The 20,749-nt window shown below is 29.7% G+C and overlaps 1 protein-coding gene across 12 annotated transcripts in view; it reads right to left on the bottom strand.

Moving 5' to 3' along the window:
• LOC108751679 (dynamin) overlaps positions 1-20,749 on the bottom strand; it is an 89,417-nt gene that overhangs the window by 33,760 nt on the left and 34,908 nt on the right. For 11 of the 12 annotated variants that reach the window (XM_018492672.1, XM_018492719.1, XM_018492020.1 and 8 more), the window contains 2 exons: positions 8,414-8,585; positions 8,036-8,278 (listed from right to left, as the gene is read on the bottom strand). In XM_018492672.1, the coding sequence (XP_018348174.1) occupies positions 8,036-8,278; positions 8,414-8,585 (415 nt within the window). Of the gene's footprint in view, positions 1-3,149; positions 3,162-8,035; positions 8,279-8,413; positions 8,586-20,749 lie in introns of all 12 variants that reach the window. The other variant, XM_018492113.1, reaches the window with a different exon arrangement.

Here is a 20,749-nt window from a genome sequence, read left to right as displayed (position 1 = left end):
AGAATGTATTTATTATAAATATGAAAAAGCCCACAATATGGTACATATGCAGATATATATATATATATAGTGTATATTAGTAATTCAAGATTGAATTATCTAAAGCAATGAAGATCCAGCTTCGACTGTAATAGATATTTTTCTAGTATTGATTGTGTTTCTCACATATGCGGTCTAAAATAAAAATTCTTAATATTGTTTATATTATGTCACCTGAAAGAAAGACGTTGTTTCCTTATTGTATCGATTATTGCGAAGAATATTACCAAGACTTCGGTCTAATGGTTTAGGACGCTCGGAATACAAGAGATCCGGGTTGAAGTCCCGGTCGAGGTAATACTTTTTGCAATAAATTTATTAACAGTTTCAACATATTAACAGGCATTTTTTAGTATTGATTGCGTATGATAAAGTTATGATAAAAAAAAAACATTCAGAGGTCTAGAAAGCATTCTCAAAAAAGGTTAGGAATCTCCAGAAAACACATCAATTCTATTTGCGTATTTTTTCTTTTAGAATTTCTGCGCGTTTTCTTCTTACGAATAGCCTCTTGTGGTTGGGCCCTGTACTTACTCCTTTAGCACAATATTGCAACAATATTTCAATAATGCACAATAATACAAAAATTGCAGCAATATTACTGCAATATTAAAATTATAATATTTTATTAGAAATATTATAATTACTAAATATTGTAATATTGCAAAATATTATAATTTTAACCCTTACCCTACAAATATGGATCACTAGTGACCGAGCGATTCCTGTTCGTGCAAGTTTCTCACAAGTTCGATGAATCCGGCTTGTTATCTCACCGTAAAAAAAGTTTGGGGGTGGGAGGGGGGAGACCTGTGCGCGGCGCGGCGACTTTGGCCATCAATCTGCCTGTGACTGGCGTGCAGTTCAAGTCGACGTGAGACGCTAGTAACTCACATAAATATACAAAGGGTACTTTTGTAAAAAATAAAAATTGTGTCAATATTATTATAAATTATTATATTCTATTTTCATTCTAAAATTAGGTGTCTGAATGTTTTTCATTAAAAAAATTTTTTTTTAAAAGAATTATTTATTTTTTAGACAAAATGGAGCTGAAGAGGCTAGTCATATTTATTTAAATGTGTTACATTTTTTTTTCATTAAAAAATACATTATTTTACAACAAAATTAAAAAAATGCATATTTTAATTCGATTTTTCCTATTTGTCCTTTGTTAAAAATTATTCATATTCATAAATTCAAATAATTAAACTTTTTGTAGAATTCGAAGTTCTAGTATTTTTATTTTCAAAACTTCATATCTAAACTACAAAACTCTAGAGTCATTTTTTTATATTCATTTATTATGGAAAATTATAATTTTTTAAATCAAATGCCACTTTTTCCCAACTTATGAGTTTTACAGTAATTATAAATCATACTACATTTGATTATTTTCCAAAATGAAGTTCTAATATTTATTCTAGAAAGTTAAAAGTATATTGGTGAATTTTTAGAGATTTTTTTAATCATTCTGAACAGGTGGAAAAACGAACGGATTCTAGTGACCTACGTTTATATGGGTGAGGCAAATTGTAGCTTGTACAGTAAGAATTAATTTTGTAGAAAATATTGCAATATATTGTTGCAATATTACAATTCAATAAACAAGTGTCCGCGAAAGGGATATGTTTTTCATAAAGAGAAAATATCCAGAAGTTCTATAAAGAGTACGCGAATACTCCTTACAAATCGAGGCGAGTCTCCTGGAGATTCCCAAATTTTTTTGTATGTTATTTCTAGGCCTCCAAATATACTTTGATTATAACTTTATATATTTTGAAATATATAATGCTAAGCAATAATATATTAACATTAATAAAAGTGGAATAATTCTAAAATATTGCATAATTTTATAGCGAATGTTTGTAATATTTCTCTAAATATAATCTGTTGAATTTTAACACTGTAAATTGCAATATTTTCTACAAAATATTTTTCAATACTGTTGTAATATATTCAATAAAATATAAAAAATTCAATATTGCAGCAATATTGTTGCAATTTTTGCAATGTTGCGCATTATTAAAATGTCGCAATATTGCTGCAATATTTCGTACTGTAGAGATAGTCATATTTAAATTCTTATATCTCAAAGACTATTATTTAAAATAAAAATTCATAAACGTTTTACTTTATTTTTTTAAACCTTTGTTACTGTTATATTGTATTTTGGACGGCAAATGTTGAAACATCGACTTGTACATATATTTCAATGATGTATTATTTGACCCCGCATATAATAAAAAAAATTAAAAATAGAAGAAAAATTGAATATTGAAGAGATAAAAAAATTGTAAATAAATATTACATATAACATGTAATAGATACAAATAAGATATATGACACAAACAGCTTATTTATATCTATTGTGAGTTATATTTAATCTATATTCCTAATTTTTTTACATTTAATACTTAATATTTATTCAATAATAAATCACAATATTATTCATATCACAGAAAGAGGGCATTGCAATAAAATGCATTGTAATATTTCAACGCTGTTGTAGTAATATTACGATGTAATAAACTGCAATGTAATAATTGAACGATATTGCTGTAATATTACAGTGCAATATACCACATTGCAACTATTGAATGAGATTGTGGTAATATTACAATGCGATATATCACATTGCAATATTTGAACGACTTACGGTAATATTGCTTTGCGATATGTCGTACTGCGATATTTAAATGATATTGTGGTAATACTTCAGCTCAATATATCATATTGTAATGTTTGGACGATATTGCACTAACACTGCATTGTGATATATCTCACTGGAATATTTGGACGACATTGTAGCAATATTGCAGAATGATATATCACATTGTAATATCTCAAACAAAATTATTGCAATATTACATTGTAATACAGCACAATTATAATATCTCAGTAGTATTTACGTAATATTGTATTGCAAGTAATCTCACTGCAATATTACATGCTGTGTGGGTAATTCTATCCTAATCGCGATTATAAAAGCCAAATAAAGCCTATTTTTCTAAAGTAATTCTTTTTGTTAGTTGCATTTAACAAATGTAATTCAAACCACTATAAGTTAAAGATTCAAAAACGAAAATCTCTATTTTTCATTAACTTACCCTCTGCTTATCCTAAAATAAATTGAAATAAATTCTAATAAATATAAATTAACTTGTCATAAAACAGATTTAGAAAAAATATTTTTTCTTCATTTAGATAATTTTTTTTGATATTTATTTAGAATATGGTCCTCACCTCCGATTTTGATAAAATTAGACTCATTTTTACACAAAATGACAAAATCTGTAAGAAAAAATATTGAATCGGCCTCGCGAACCGAGATATTAAGCATTAAGCTGATTCTACAATGACGATAGTCGATAGTTTTAAAAATCCTATAATCAGAGTTTGGCGAAAGCGGGCATAACTTCTGATTGGTTTTCCATTCGGTATTCTTCGGATAGCTTCGTACATTGTCGGAAAACGAATGCGAAGAAAGAAATAGAGATAGCTATAAGCAAATGAGTAAAAAAACCTGTGTCAAAAAGGTTAGAAATCGTTTCGAAATCTCGGACAAAAAGAAATTAACAAATTATAATTGTACAATTCGGCCAATTCAACTCGATTGGTTTCTTCAAGTATTGTCGTTACATATTATCTATCACGTATTTGAACACTGCGCACGCGTTCATACGAGAAAGCAATATCTGTTATCTCTTTCTATCCGCCATTTTTGGTCCACATTCGCCAAACTCTGATTGTAGGATTTCTAGTCGCTATGAGAGATTTCCTAACCTCAATAGTCGTCAACTTTAACGCTTAATATCTCGATTTTTTTCTTACAGATCCTTTCATTTCGTGCAAAAAACGCGTCAAATAAGCCTAATTTTATCAAAATTGGAGGTGATCGTATTCTAAATAAATATCTTTTTTCATAATAGATAAAAAAAAATTATTGTAAAACTGACTCAAACGCTTGATAAATAAATTAGGTAATTATTTAGAAAGTAATTAGTTTAGCATCAATCACCTCAAAAATCAATAAAATTAGACTTATTCGACGCATTTTTACATGAAATTAAAAGAACCTAACAGAAAAATATGTAGCTTTGCCCCGCGAACCGAGATATGAAGTGTTAAGGCTCATCTACACGATGTAACACGTGTAAAGCGCATGGGCAGGCGCAAGAGAATTATTCCCAGTCGTAATGACGTGGCGCAACTGCGCAACGGAAATAAATTAATTTTATTTCCAACGCTTGTGTCCACCAGTGTTACGCCAGCTATTTTGTTGGCACGGTTATATTATACATGGTCACACACACGGTTTGGATCCCTAAAGGGCAGTATTCATAGTCCGTTCTTATTTTAAGACCGCCTTAAGTAATGTTTTAAGATGCTAATACAGTTCTCTGGTCGATATTCATAGTCGATTCTTATTTTAAGACTGTCTTAAGTAATGTCTTAAGACGCTAATGCGGCCTTTTGATTGCGGTTCGTAACTTCTTAAGACCGTACTTAAGACGATATATAATATAAGATGAAATTTACTAGAAGACATTAAAAATATAAAAAAAGGCGTCAAATATATTTGAAAAAAAGATACCAAAGATAATGCTAAAAAAAGAAGCAAAATCAAAATAATATTTCAAGTATCTCTATTTAAAAAGTCTCATAGAATACAGTTCTCCGAATAACATCTTGAAGGCATCCTTACGATGTAGGCGTCCTTTGGATATCGTTAAAGTGTTGTATGGAATAATTTTTCATAATTATAATATACTACAAAGTACGGATAAGACATTTGAAGTGTATTAAGTATAACAACACGAGAGAATGAAATGCAATAGATAGCGTAATGAGAGGCGCAAAAACTGAAAAGGAATTTTAAATCGATAAATAGAGAATTGTAGAGATAAAAAAATCGAAAATGAGCAAGATCACCAGCAGCAGCATACTTGACGCGCCCGTATTGTTCATATTCGATTCATACAAATAATTCAATAAATATTTTATTATAATTATAATTATTTTTCGCAAATTAAAGAAGTTTTATATATATTCAAGTTATTATTTTAGTATTGATATATTATATTTTATATTCAACAGATGCACATACAAATATTTTTCTATGAGATAAAGAAAAATTTTTAATATTTTTTGATACTAAATTTTTAACTTTTAAATTTTTTTACTGTAGTAATAGAATTTGAAATTTATTATAGTAGTATTAACAGTTGTTGTTCGACATAATGTTATTATCTTTGATTATACTTTATTTTCATGAAAATAGAAATCTGAATATCATATTTTTTATTTAATAAACATTTTTAGAAATAATGCATGACTCATTTGTGCGGATTAGAGACTTTATTACCAAATAAATTTAAAAGCGAGTTATATGTGAAATTGAGATTTATACATATTCTTAAAATATTTCGAAATTACATTGTCTATTTGCTAATATCCTTTCATAAATAGAATGAATTAAAATGAATTATACTATATTAATTATTAATTTTAATTTTTTTTATATATATAATATATTATATATATAGTATAAATATATAAAATAAATTGGCAAGGGTGCGAACGACTGTCTTAGCAATTTTTATTTTAAATTTTGATTATAAACAATACGGGCATGCTAAATATGTTGCTGCTAGAGATCTTGCTCCTTCCGATTTTTTATCTCTATAATTTTCTATTTGTTATCGATGTAAAAATCTCTTTTCAGTTTCTGCGCCTCTCATTACGCTATCTATTGTATTTCTTTCTCTCGTTTTAATGTGTTGTTATACACTTCAAATGTCATCCATACTTTGTGTAGTATATTATAATTATAAGAAATTATTCCATACTGTCTTAAAGATGTCCAAAGGACATCATAAGGATGCTTTTCAAGATGCCGCTCGGAGAACTGTGTTCTATGGGACTTTTTAAATAGAAATATTTGAAATATTATTTTGATTTCACTTCTTTTTTTATGGCATCATTAGCTATCTTTTTTTTATAAAATATACTTGACGCTATTTTTTACATTTTTAATGTCTTTTCTGGTAGATTTCACGAATTTTTGTTAAGTATTATTTTCATTATCATTTTCATATATTTACAAAATGATTTGATTGCAAAAATATTTGATGTTTTTTTTTACATTTTTAATGTCTTTTCCGATTGATTTCACGAATTTTTGTTAAGTTCTTGTTATTAGTAATAATACACTTTAAACTTTATATTCATATTTAAATGATACTATTATAATAATAACAACGATAAAGGTTATAATAAAAAAATAATAATATTTGAAAATAATTAAAGAAATTACAATGTCTTCCTAATAAGTAAGTATAATATTTGTCGAAAGGAAACATATAAACCAATGGTGAAGTCACGCCGCGCGAATTCGTAGCATGGCCCATCGCGTCTCACTCGACAGCAATGGCGGCGACGCGCTGCCGAGAGTGAAGCGTGATGAGCCGTGTTATGAATTCGTGCAATTCGCTTCATCGCACATTGGCTTATATGTTTTCTTTTTTAATTCGAAAACTACAGCGAATATCTCAAAATAATATAAGACTTTTTTGTTTTCCTTTACCTATTCTATGCTCCTAATGCAGCACCTATCTTATTTCTGAGACACCCTGTATATGTTTGTATCTCAATTATGAAATTTTACAAATAAATCAATTGTATTAAAAATTATAATGTAAAAAATGATTTAAATTGTATTTAATAAACTGATAAGAGAAAATCAGAATCAACGATATAAAGCTGATAAGACATACAGCCTGTAGCTTAATAGCCTATTAGAGCTCTATGTATGTGCTATTAGAGCTCTATATAGGCGCTATTAGGACTGATAAGGGCAAATTAGAGTCAACGCTTATCTCAATTAAGGGCGTATCGTACGTATCAAATGATATCTTCCCTGGAAGCGTATAACATGCACAAACAATCCTAAATTTGCGAAATTGTGATCGAAAGCCTACATACAAAAGCCTTTTTGTATAACAATTACTTTTTCTCTATTACAGATTCGAAAATCCTTTTTCACGATTAAAATATACACATTAATACGTATCTGTAAAGTATCTGTGGAATTTATTCCGAGAATGACACAAAATTTCAAAATTGAAATCTTAAGAAAAATTTTTTGTTGTTCTCGGCATATACTCCACCTCACAAATACGTATTAATGCGTATACTTTAACCCTGGAAAAGGATTTTCGAATCTGTAAAAGAAGAAAAAAGTAATTATTAAACAAAAATTATAAGTAGATAATACAAACGGCTTTAGAATCCCCTTAAGCGGCCGTATTTCACGAAGCCGAATCTGCTCGTTTGATAACATCCTCACTATTCTGAATTCCTGCACAATAATTTACCACCGGATGAGCATACCTATGTATTTATTTTATATATGTATGTACTTAGCAATTGTAGAAGGTTTTGTCCCCTCTTTCGCTTCCTCCCCACCCACGCGCGTTAACAACTTTTCGCATATATTGTAGTAAAAGCCATCGCACCGACGAGATATTAAAGATAGTTAGCGCTTATGAAAGTTCATGTGACTGTTAAAATTTAAGTGATTAAGAGTAAGAAACTGATAATACAGTACTAATTTCATGATTAGTTTCGTAAACATGTATGTATATTTAAAACTTAATAATACAAACTGCGATTTTAATGTTATTATCCGAGTTTAATTATCAATAGAAATGATAAGTGTAGAGAAAAAATTGTCATTTTTCAGCAATATACAAGATATTATAACATTAAAAGTATGCGTACTTATTTATACAGTATTTATATAATAAAAAATCACGAATTTAATAATATATTATCAAAATATTTACGTTAATAATCACAAATTTTTATTATCAGAGATGAGGTAACTATTCTAAATAATTACCTAAATTAATATAAAATATAAATTTTCTTTTTTATAACAGCATAGATAATTATTTAATCATGTTTTGATTTAATAATTTGATGAACTCACCTCTTCACCATTTGCTTGCTCTGTTGATTTTTCGGGATATACACCAGCCCTCAGGAATGACGCCTTCCAAGAATCAACATCATCTTGTGTTTCACAACTTAACTCCAATTGTTTATAATCCTTATAAACATTTCTTCCTTCTGGATTGAATAACGCAAACAGATGACGACGCGACATGAAACCTTGTTCTAAATCACGCAATTTCAGTCCATCCAAAGGCAACATATATTTCTTTTCACGTTCCTTTGTACATAAAAATATACTAGATTTAACATTGTTTTTGGATAATAGTTTTTTTTTTCAATATAAAATGTTACAATTTTTATCATTTTTAACATTAACTTAAACAATTGATTAATAATTATGAGCAATATTTACTTCTTCATCCTTAAACCAGGAGATACTTTCTGATGTTAAAACGAACCAGTAATCTCTCGAGCCACCCTTCATAATACCAAGATTATGTATGCACATGTAACCTTTACGAATTACTTGATTGCCTAATGTGTGCCGCCCAGACTTAACAGCATTCTCCGAGGATTGTTGTGCACTGTAACATAAATAATAGTGTATAATGAAAAATAAAAATTTCATATATCCAACTGCTTATTGCCATCAAGTTTACATTTTATAGCCAGTTATAAATAAAAAAATAGCAAAATCTTAGCATCCATGTTTTAAATAAACGTACTATACCATAGAAAGAAATAAAATTAACGTTTTTTTTTATTATAATACACTTTATGTTATAAATTTTCAATTATGCATATAGAGAAAAGTCCCCTATGAGGCGCCTAATATGAGATAGCGGCATTTCTGCTAAACTAATAAATGCTATCTATTGGTTCCACCATGAATTTGTTACTCTTGAATTGAAAATTATTTAGTTGGAAAATTAATTATTAGATCATGCCTGTAGTCATTGTAAAAAAAAAAGATTTTAGAATTTGGATGTCTTCAAATTTCATTGAGATGAGCCTTTAATCTTGTTTATTATTTAATAAGTAAATATTTGGCAATAAATTCTTCATGTAGTGATAGAGTAAGATCGTACTAATAGAAAAATATGGGATATGATGAATTGCTTAATTACAGAAGTTAGATTTGATGATCGTAGAACTGTAAGAACATCATAATATGATACTTAGAGTATTTATAATATCAGTCAGTAACCTGAGGGTGGACATTTCAATCTTTTTCATGTACCAAACCCTTCAAAATGACCTATTATTTTTTTAAATTCTACTCATAGATTTCTAGCATTTACCCAAAATAAACTTGATATCTCATAATAAGGGCCTTTTCTCTACTATTACATAAATTAGATATTTTTCAATTAAGAATAATATATTAAATATTTTTACTTTATACGGAAATTAATAATATATACAGAATAAATGTGGACAGTACTTTTCCTCAGATTTCTATATATTAGATTAGGGAAAAAATCCTTTTACAAGTTGGTAAAAAGACTTTTTTAGCAGCCTATATTATTCTATTTAAAAAAATTGGCAATTACCACTTGATAGAATTTCAGCTTAGAATCTATATTTTTAATTGTAATACGATGATTTTTAATGGAGTTACGGGCAATAAAGTCAGAATATTCCTTTTTACTTATCTCATGAGCAATTCAGAAACAAAAAAAACATGAGAACATTTTTAAAAAACGACTAAGACTTTATAAGGAAAGTTTCAGCTTTCACGATGATCGAAAATTTGCTCAAATTTTTTTGAGCACGCTACAGACTTACAAAGTAAAATAAAAATTTTTCATTTTTTTTTTGAGCTCGTAGTTTTCTATATGTAAAAATTACAAAACTCACCTAAACTCAAAAAATATAGCAACCATTTGGAAGTAAAAATTTTAAGCTTTAAAACTCTTTTTTAAAATTTAAATTTTGATCATTTTTAACGAAGATATTGATAGGGAAAGGTTTTTTTATCAACTTTTTCCCAAAAGGGACTTTTTCCCTAATTCAATATTACATTAAACTCTGCTAACTCTGCCTCTTCAAGTGCTGACAAAAATTACCAAGAAGTATGTATGCATGTGCAGAAAGCGTTTAATCACAGAGAAGTATGTGACATCTTGAATCAATCACAGAGAGGTACACAACATCTTGAATCAATCACAGAGAGGCTGGTCACATAACCCATAGTGGAAAAGAATATAAGGTGTAACATTTCAATGGATACGCAGTCGTTTAAAACTAGTGGGGAGCGGTGAACCAATCAAATATGTCCGGTGAAGTAAAATTCAATATGGTCGGCGCATGAACAGAAATCATATGATGTTGATGAAAACTATCACAACTCTTTACATTTAAAATTGTTGCGTTTCCTCATCGGAATAAACCGGGATAAATTTGATTGGTTGAAATTTTAAGCATACCGCCATTATGTGCAATGTTTCACTTTATATTGGGTGCGTTTAACGAAAAAACCAATCATTGAGCAAAAAAGAGATTAATGAGTGCATTCAGAACGACAATTGTTCATTAAGCGCTTAAGTTCATTAAGTGATTGTCGTTCTGAATGTACTGAATCTATGATTAATATATTTATTTATTATAATTTGTAATGTGAGTGATGGAGCGTAATTATAAGTCGCTCCACCGCTCACTGAGCGCTACCTTACGGCCCAAACATGACATTAGAGAAATAATAAACATAAATACGTAAGAAAAATGATATTAAAGATTATTTACAATAGACAAGTTATTCTACATTATGAATTATAATAAATAAACATATTAATTATAAATTAATCCCTTTTTTGCTCAGTAAGCGGTTTTTTTCGTTGAATGCACTCAATTTCCACTATGACAGAAATCCTTGTTGGCATCTCTTTTCTATACGTGACGATCTTAATGTACGCATGTAATTCGGGCAGTATTTTTATATAAGAAAAAGTGAGAAGTTAGCAGTTTAGTGTAATATACATATAGAGGTCTGTGGTCTTAATTTATAAGTCGATTTATATAATTAATATTAAAAATCTTTATTTTAGATCGCATATGTAAGAACACAATCAATATTAGAAATTAAAATGCTTATAACGATCGAAGCTGAATCTTCATGCTTAAATAATTCAATCTTGAATTACTATATATACCATATACATATGTACTTGCATATATAATACCATATTGTAGTTTTTCGAACCGAATTATTTTTCCGGACTATAAACGCAATTAAACTACTCTAATGATCGTGAAATTGACAAGCAATTTTAATAATTTGATGCTACAATTGCACCTCATATTATAAAGATGTTAATATGTTGAACAACTGTTAATAAATTTATTGCAAAAAATATTATATCGGTCGGGAATCGAATCCAGATCTCTCTGTATACGAGCGTCCTAAGCCTTAAAAGGAAAGATCAGAGTTCGACTCCCGGCCGAGGTAATATTTTTCGCTATAAATTTATTACAATTTTTAAAAATATTAACATTTTTATAGTTTAATATAAAGCCTATAGTATAAAATTATTAAAATTGCTTGTCAATTTAGTTCGCGCGATTACTAGAGTAGTTAGTCCGAAAAAATAATTCGGCGCGCAGTTCGAAAGACTAATATACTATAGTGTCCATTTTAATATTCCACCAAATTTTTTTATTTTTGATCTTAGAAAAAAATGTTTCAGACAAAAGTTGTATGACTTTAAGAGGGATATAAGATAATGTTATTAGTTCGACCTTGAATAGTTGCTTGAAGGTCACCTTCAAGCGTGAAAGTTACCTTCAATTTCTTAAATGAAATCCTCTACTTTTTATTGCACATTCTTGTGCAGATCATCTTGAGAGCTTTCCAAAACACTATAATTAAGTTCATTTTCATTAAGCACTTTTCGAGTTATAAAGCTTGCAAGTTACAGCACCGCCGGCATTATCCAAGGTGTCCAATCGACGACTAAAACCTCTTAAATGTTATTCAACGTCATGTCCTGAATAACAATCATTAAGATCAAGATCATTAGAGGTTATTCTTCTTATTTTCATTTTTGCACTAAAAATTACATTTTTATATAAAGTACTTAATGAAAATGAACTTATGGTAATTAAAATATTTTTAAAAGCTCTCGAGATGATGAATGTACAATAAAAAGTAGAGGGTCCCATTTAAGAAATTCAAGGTAACCTTCAAGCAACTATTCAAGGTTAAACTAATAATACCATCTTATGCCCCCCTTAAAGCTATACAACTTTTGTCTAAAACATTTTTTTCTAAAATCAAAAATAAAAGTCATTTGAGGTGGGACATTAAAATGGGATACCCTGTATTATATACAAGTACATATATGTATATATAGTAATTCAAGATTTATTTAAACAATGAAGATCCAGTTTCGATCGTTATAAGCATTTTAATTTCTAGTATCAATTTATAAGGTGTAGTAAAAAGAAATCTATTATTTTTGCATTAAATTGAAGACTTTATTTAGCATAGTTAGAATGATCCGATTTAGGTCAAATATGCACCGTTTTGTTCGATAACTTGTTGCCATTTTGAAGGTAATTTCATTATGCCTCTCTCATAGAAACCCTCGTCCCTATTGGCAAAAAACTGGGACAGTTGATTTTCACAAGCTTTTCTTGAGGCGAATTTTTCACCAGCAAAATCATTCGCCATAGACAGGAACAGGTGGTAATCACTTGATGCCAGGTCCGGACTATAAGGTGGATGCATAAGAACCTCCTAACCAAGCTCCCGGAGCTTCTGGCGAGTCACTATCGATGTGTATGGCCTGGCGTTGTCTTGATGGAACACAATTCCTCTCCTATTGGCCAAAGCTGGCCGCTTCTGGGCGATTGCTTCTTTCAGACGGTCCAATTGTTGACAGTACAGGTCCGAATTAAGAGTTTGGCCATAGGGGAGCAGCTCATAGTAGATGATTCCCTGCCAATCCCACCAAACACACAGCAAAACCTTCCTGATCGTCAATCCTGGCTTGGCCACCGTTTGCGCCGGCTCATCGCGATTCGACCACGACCGTTTTCGCTTGACGTTGTCGTAAGTGACCCACTTTTCATCACCAGTAACCATTCGCTTCAGAAATGGGTCGATTTTGTTGCGATTCAGCAGCGATTCGCAGATGGAAATTCGGTCCATGAGGTTTTTTTGCGTTAACTCGTGTGGCACCCATACATCGAGCTTCTTTTTGTATCCAGCCTTATTTAAATGGTTCCAAACGGTTTTTTGTGCAATGTTTAGCTCCTGGGCAATCGAAACAGTGCTTACATGACGGTCGGACTCGACGATTTCCATTATTTTATCGACATTTTCGACAATTGGCCTTCCAGAGCGTGGTGCATCTTTGACATCAAAATTACCGGAACGGAATCGACGAAACCAAAATTGCGCGATATTGACTGTTACAGTATCAGGACCATAAACACTATTCACATTTTCAGCCGCCTGGCTTGCGTTTTCGCCTTTATCGAAGAAAAACTGTAAAATATGGCGTATTTTCTCTTTGTTGGTGTCCATCTTTGACACGCGCTCAAACAATACTGACTCAAGCAATCACAAAACTGTCTGAGAAGTTTTTTTAGTACGAAATCTTATCTTTCTAACGCCATTTGGCGTAACCCGATCGCACTTATACAACGCGAGATACAGATTACTAAAGCCATCTATTGGAAAAATAATAGATTTCTTTTTACTACACCTAATATATATCTATTTTGAAAAAGACAACTAAGAAAATATTTACTTTATAGAGTTTTATATATATATATATATATATATACACGCAGTGTTTGGAAAATAATGAATAATTTGGATAATCTTTCGCATAAGGGTAGAATGGACTGAACTGAAAAGAAGTCTCTACCAATTTGCAATTTTCGCAATAGTTAACAAAATACTAATTGCTAAAAATTGTCGAAAATTGGTCTTCAATAATTTTTTACTCAAATCAACTTTACAGAAAAATTGCAAGAGACGAAAATTATTAATTTTCTTCTCATAGAACTCTACGAATTTTTTCAGAATTTTTTATCAACTTTTTAATATTGCATTTTTATTAACATGAGAAAATACGGTATTGAAAAATGCTGAAAAAATTCTAAAAAAATTCTTAGAGCTCTAGGAGAAAATCAACAAGTTTTAATAAGCAGTTTTTTTGTAACGTTGATAGTATTTGAGTGAAAAATGATTGAAGACCAATTTTCGGTAATTTTTAGCAATTAATATCTTGTTAACTATTGCGAAAATTGCAAAATGGTACAAAACTTTTCTTCTCAGTCCATTCTGTCTCAATGCGAAAGATTTATCATTATTTTCCAAATATCCTGTATGTATAAGAATTGTGTATTGCCATATTGCTTCATGCATTTTATGCTTTACATAATTTCAACATTTTCTAAGCACATTTACTACATAAATAATACCAGTATCACAAAGACATGCAGTGTAATTAGACAACACTACAACAACGTCCAATGGTGCAAAAACAATTATGAAAAGCTGATTACATAAGCCCTAATTACAGTATCAAAAATGGATTTTAAATGTGATGTTGCTGTATTACAGTTTAAAAGTTTCATGAATAATGTAAGTGACTTTAAATGCTTTTATTCACGAGTTTTATTACAAGTCCTAATTTTTTAGCATAATTTAAATAGAAACGAGAAATCCTTATCATAATTTAAAATAAGGCCAATTTATAAATTTGCAAAGGAAACAAAAGACTAAAATAGTAATAAACTAATACAAAAAAGGTATAGATAAATTATAAGGACAACGTGCTACATTCCATAATTTTAATATTAGGCAGAATTTTTAATGATATACTGAAATCAGAGTATCAAGTTTACATTACAAATATAATTTTTTTTCTCTGATTTCGACTGAAAATATAAATCTAAAGTTTAAAGAAAATCAATCAATAATTAATTTTATAAATCTTTATTTTCAATATATATTAATATACTGTAGTATTTAAAAATTAATAAATGAATTAATATTCAATCAATTTAAATTATAAAAAAATAAGAGTAAACATGCATATATACATATATTGTTTATATATATAGTATACATTCAGGGTGTCCCATTTTAAACAACGCATTAAGATTTCTCAAAAACTATGGTAGATAAATGGAAAAATGTTTGAAGCAAAAGTTGTATGGTTCGGAGGGGAATATATAATAAAAAAGTACTATTAATTTAGCCTTGGATGGCCAAGGTAATTTTAATAAAAAAAATCGATATGATCTTGTACGCACGCACACACGCATGTATATGTGTGTATACAGGGTGAGGCATTTTAATCGCTCCAGACGAATATCTTAGAAACTAAGAGATACAAGAAAAAGTTTTATATGAAAGTTGTAGGTTTTCTTAGAGGAAAGAAGGTGGAAATAACGGATTTTGGATAAGGGGCATTACCAAGAACAGGTCAAGGTCAGCATGAATTTTTTAAATGGAAGTCCCCATTTTTTTATTGCATATTCTTATAGCACACCTCAGAAGCTTACCAAAATACTATAATAAAATATTTTTTCATGAAGTACTAGAGGACAACTTGAAATAAAGAAGAGAGGATATCTTTTTGTTTATTACTTTTTTGAAATCTAGGATTATTTTTCGTGGTAGTACTACTCGAACACGATTAGGCGTAGGGAGGGTGGGTGCGCGTAAGGATAATCAGAAATGCTCGGACGGTTTCGGAGCTCAGCGAAGAAAGAGCGAGGAAAAGCGCAGCAGTCGAGGACGAGCGTGTTGTAGCGTGCACCGCGTAAAATCTTTTTTGTTAATCTAAAAGTTAATTTATGCTATGTGTAATAAACGGTTCTCTTTATTCTCTATATCACGCCTTGTAAAACCAACACTTAATCAAACATTTCCTACAGTACTTTTTGAGTTATAAGACTTGAAAGTTACAGTATCGCCAGCATTAGCATTACGCAAAGTGTCTGATCGACAGTTAAAACCTCTTGAATGTTGAATAATAATGAATTTTCAGTGCTAAAATGAAAATAAGAAAATCAATCTCCAATGACCTTGATCTTAACAAATGTTATCTAGGACATAATCCTGAACAACATTCAAAGAAGTTTTAATTCGTCGGTCGGATATCTTCCGTTATGCTAATGCCGGCGGTACTATAACTGTCAAGCCTTATAACCCGAAAAGCACTTCATAAAAAAATATTTTATTATAGTGTTTTAGAAAACTCTCAAGGTGTGCTATAAGAATATGCAATAAAAAAATGGGGAGTCTTATTTAAATAATTCATGTTGATTTTGGTGTCCTTATCAAAAATCCGTTATTTCCATCATCTTTCCTCCAAAAAAACTTACAACTTTTATATAAAACTTTTTCTTGTATCTCTCTTAGTTTCTGAGATATTCACTTGGGGCAATTAAAATGCCCCATTCTGTATATAGCGTGTTTCGAAATTTTTATAACCAATAAAAAAATGTAGTACTAAAAAGTTGACAAAAATTCTGAAAAAATTCTTAGAGTTAGTTCTCTATAATAAAAAAATAAACAATTTTTGTCTCTAGCAGTTTTTCTGAAAAGTTGATAGTATTTGAGAAAAAAATTATTGAAGATTAATATTTGATAATTTTTAGTAATTAATATCTTGTCAACTATTACAAACATTGCAAAATGGTAGCGGATTTTTCGACTCAGTTTAGTCCCCTCTATCTACACAAAAGCGGTTGGCAAAAATTTTGGAACACGTTGTATATATACATATATACACGGTGTATCATTTTAACTTCTTTGCTAACATGTTTATTTCTACAATTTGTGCTCCGGTGGGCAAAAAAAAAGGTTTGAATTTTTTTTTCGTACTTGGTATATACGAGTTTTTAAAGGCGCTGATTCCGATTTTGAGATCAAAATTGAAAAATTTAAATGGCGGATCCAATATGACGGACCTAAATTTGAAAAAATTCACATTCTTGTTGAAACGTTTTGAAATTTGACTTCGAAATTTGAAGATAAAATACAAAAAAAAATAAAGATAGTATATAAAATCCTACTGTACAGCCTCCCAGTGGCACACTTCATCATTATTCATAATTCTATTAAGGGTCATAATTCTATTAAGAATTATCAGCTAAAAATCGTAGATAAAAACTGACATGTGAAAGATTTCAGTTTTATGTTATAATTTTTTACTTTCTAATTTTGATATTAAAAATCGAAATCATAATCTCGAAAATCCCCGTAAACCAAATTTCAAAATGTTACAAGAATGTGATTTTTTAAAAATTAGAATCCGCCATATTGGATTCACTATTTTAAATTTTACAATTCTGACTTCACAGTCAAAATCAGCATCCTCGAAAACCCCCGTAAGCCAATTTTCAAAATGTTCTAACAAGGATAAATTTTTTTATTTCAGTCCGCCATATTGGATTCGCTATTTTGAATTTTATACAAATGACTTGTATAAAATTACAAGTCGATTTTATACAAATGTTTTTGACTTCAAAATCAGAATCAACGACCCCAAAAACCCTTATATACCTAGTTTGAACCAAATTCGTTCGTTCATTTCGAAGAAAAAGCGCTTTGATGCCATATAGCATCAATGCTCACTGAAGTACGTCTTTTTTTGGATGCCATATAGCATCAATGCCAGCGAAGGGTTTAATTGACACATTAAAATATCTCTTGAACAGTGCATTTTAAAGAAAAATGTTTCAGAAAAGTTATGTGATTTGGAGGAGAATATAGATGGTGCTACTGGTTTAATATTATTGGAAAGGAGTGGAAAGGACGTCGCGCAAATATATATATCTATGAAATGTGAAACTTCTTTATTCACTAAAACGCGCTTACATGTCGGCTTACTTTTGAGCCGTTGAGAGATTGCGCGACGTTTTCTGCGCTTGATTCCTACTGCCCGTATCCTTTCCAGTTCTTTGATTGATAAGGAGTCTTGGTTAGTTTGATTTGTTATACGGTCTTATTGGAAAGTTGTTTGAAAGTCACGTAGTCATCAATCATTTCATAAATGGAATTCCATATATTTCATTGCATATTCTTGTAGCTTACTTCGAGAGCTTTCCAAAACACTATAATTAAGTTCATTTTCATTAAGTACTTTTTGAGTTATAAGGCTTGCAAGTTACAGCATCGCCGGCATTAAGCATTATCCAAAGTGTCCGACCAACGACTCTTGAATATTGTTGAGAATCATGATCTGGATAACTTATCTTCGGACAACTGATCTTGGATCTTATTTTCATTTTTGCACTAAAAATTACATTTCTAGGTAAGCTACAAGAATATGCAATGAAATATATGGGATTCAATTTAAGAAATTGATGATGACCTTTACAAGACCTTCAAATAGCTTTCCAAGGTTAAACCAATAGCACCATCTTATATCCCCCTCCAAATAATATAACTTTTATCTGAAACATTTTTCTCTAAAATTCACTGCTCAAGAGATATTTTATCAATAATTGCGTCAATTAAAATATTACACCCTGTATATACCTATATCACTGAAAAAGAATTATGGCATAGAAAAATTGTGGACAAAAATTACCAGCTTTGAGTGACGATATCTTTGCGAAAAATTATTGTAGGATAACGTTTTTTTTTTTTAATTGAAGCTTGAAATCTCTACTTTAAGATGCTATGGTCAGTTTTTAAGTATCCCTATCTCTGTAACTCTCAAAATATGAGGATGTGTTTATCATATTGAAAATTGCAAAGTTGACGGAAAGCACGGACTTCGTAAAATTTTTTGGAGGAATGCCGTTTACAATGGCATAAAGTTGGAACTATCCCCTTTAATTAAAAAAAAAAAAATATGTTGCTGCGATTTTTTTCCGCAAAGTTACACACACGCACGCACGCACGCACGCACGCACGCACGCACACACGCACGCACGCACGCACTTAAAATCTGGCCATGGTGTCTTAAAGAAAAGATTTCAAGCTATAATTTAAAATAGAAAAAATATTACTTATCTTACGATAATTTTTCACAAAGTTATCGTTAATCAAAGTTGATCAATTTTTGCTCACAATTTTTCTATGTCATAATTGTTTTGATTAGTGTATATATTAAATATACAGTGTCCGCCAAAAGTTCCGGGCCGGCTAAATATCTCAAAAAGTATACATTTTTTGAGAAAGATGTTTTAGATAAAAATTTGTAGGGTTTAAAAAGATCTATTTAATAATCATTTTGACCTTGAGTGGCGCCGCCAATGTCAGATCAAGATTATATCGATTTTTTTTAATTGGGCATCTTATTTTTGATTCCATAATTTAATAGCTAATGTCCACAGCTTTTCGGATATCCAATTAAAAAAAATCGACGTGACCTTGACTTGAAATTGGCGATGTCACTCAAAGTCAAACTGATAAGATCACTAAAGATTTTTTAAACCTTAGAATTTTTGTTTAAAGCATTTTTCTCAAAAATTCATACTTTCCAAGATATTCAGTTGGCCCGGAACTTTTCACGACTACTGTACACACGCACAAGCGCGAATGCACACACACATAAGGGAAAGAAGGATAGCTTTGACAACTTTTTTTTCACAGGTTCATAAATTATTATATAATAAAATTATTTGTATTTCTGTGCCAGTAGTTACTACAGATATTGATGATACAAATAAACCACATTAAAACTAATATCAACAACATATATATTTTAATAAAATTGTATTACCCACGCTCAATTAATTAAATTTAAAAATTCGACAAGGGACTTAGAGCAATAGCCAATTATTAGTTGCTATCTTTAACAAATCTTAAAATTACAAAACAAAATGTTTCGATCTTACATTAGGTTATTTTCAATGTGTGTGTTTGATAAAAAATAAAAATAATAACTCAAAATTGTTACCTAAAAACATTTAACACCGTAGACGCATACTAATTGAAATTAAAATTAAAATTAACGGACGTATATATAAAAATTTGTACAATTACATAAAATTTGAACGCTTACAATTTAGCTATATACTTCTTTAAACGAGAAGAAATGTACTTTGAACGAGAAAAAGAAATTAATGTCGTTCCAACAGGTTTGAACATCTCGTGAACGTATAAAATATCGAGAAATATTCACTGCTATATCTATAATGAACGCTCGGTAAATGTATCACGCTAATTGAAATTTATGAAAATATATAGTGTATATTGTGTAATATAAGTAAATTAAAATTTAGACTTATATAAAGATAAATACCTTTAAATGGTTCTACAAATAAAAATAGAAATTGAATATGTTTCTAAGTAAGGAGCATTGTTAAGACAAGAACTTTTAACGATAAACAAATCACCAAAAAGTTTCAAAGTATAAAAATTCGCTCAAAGATGAATTCTTGAAATCAAGTTTTTTTGTTAGCTGCTTTGTTACATAAAGATCTCTAATTTAAACGATTATCATATCAATTTGAACTAATGATAAGCAACCATCGGTAACCAACTAAAGAGAGTATCGTTTGTGATGGGAGAGTTCAGTGGGAATAGGAGAAGATGATGAGGAGATTTTTAAGAGGAAAGTGATTGTATGATAGGCGAGTATATATATTAGGTTGAGTAAAAAGTCATCGCGTATTTTTTAGCTCAAAGTTATATATACAATATCTTCGTCAATAATGAATGAAATTCAAATTTAAAAAAAGGGTTTTAAAGCTTGAAATCTCTACTTTTAAAAGCTTATCACATTTTTTAAGTTTATATGAGTTTGATAATTTTTACATACCAAAA

The sequence above is a fragment of the Trachymyrmex septentrionalis genome, unplaced genomic scaffold (assembly GCF_001594115.1).
Source record: "Trachymyrmex septentrionalis isolate Tsep2-gDNA-1 unplaced genomic scaffold, Tsep1.0 scaffold1, whole genome shotgun sequence".
Taxonomy (NCBI): domain Eukaryota; kingdom Metazoa; phylum Arthropoda; class Insecta; order Hymenoptera; family Formicidae; genus Trachymyrmex; species Trachymyrmex septentrionalis.
This window is presented reverse-complemented; position numbering and strand designations above follow the sequence as displayed.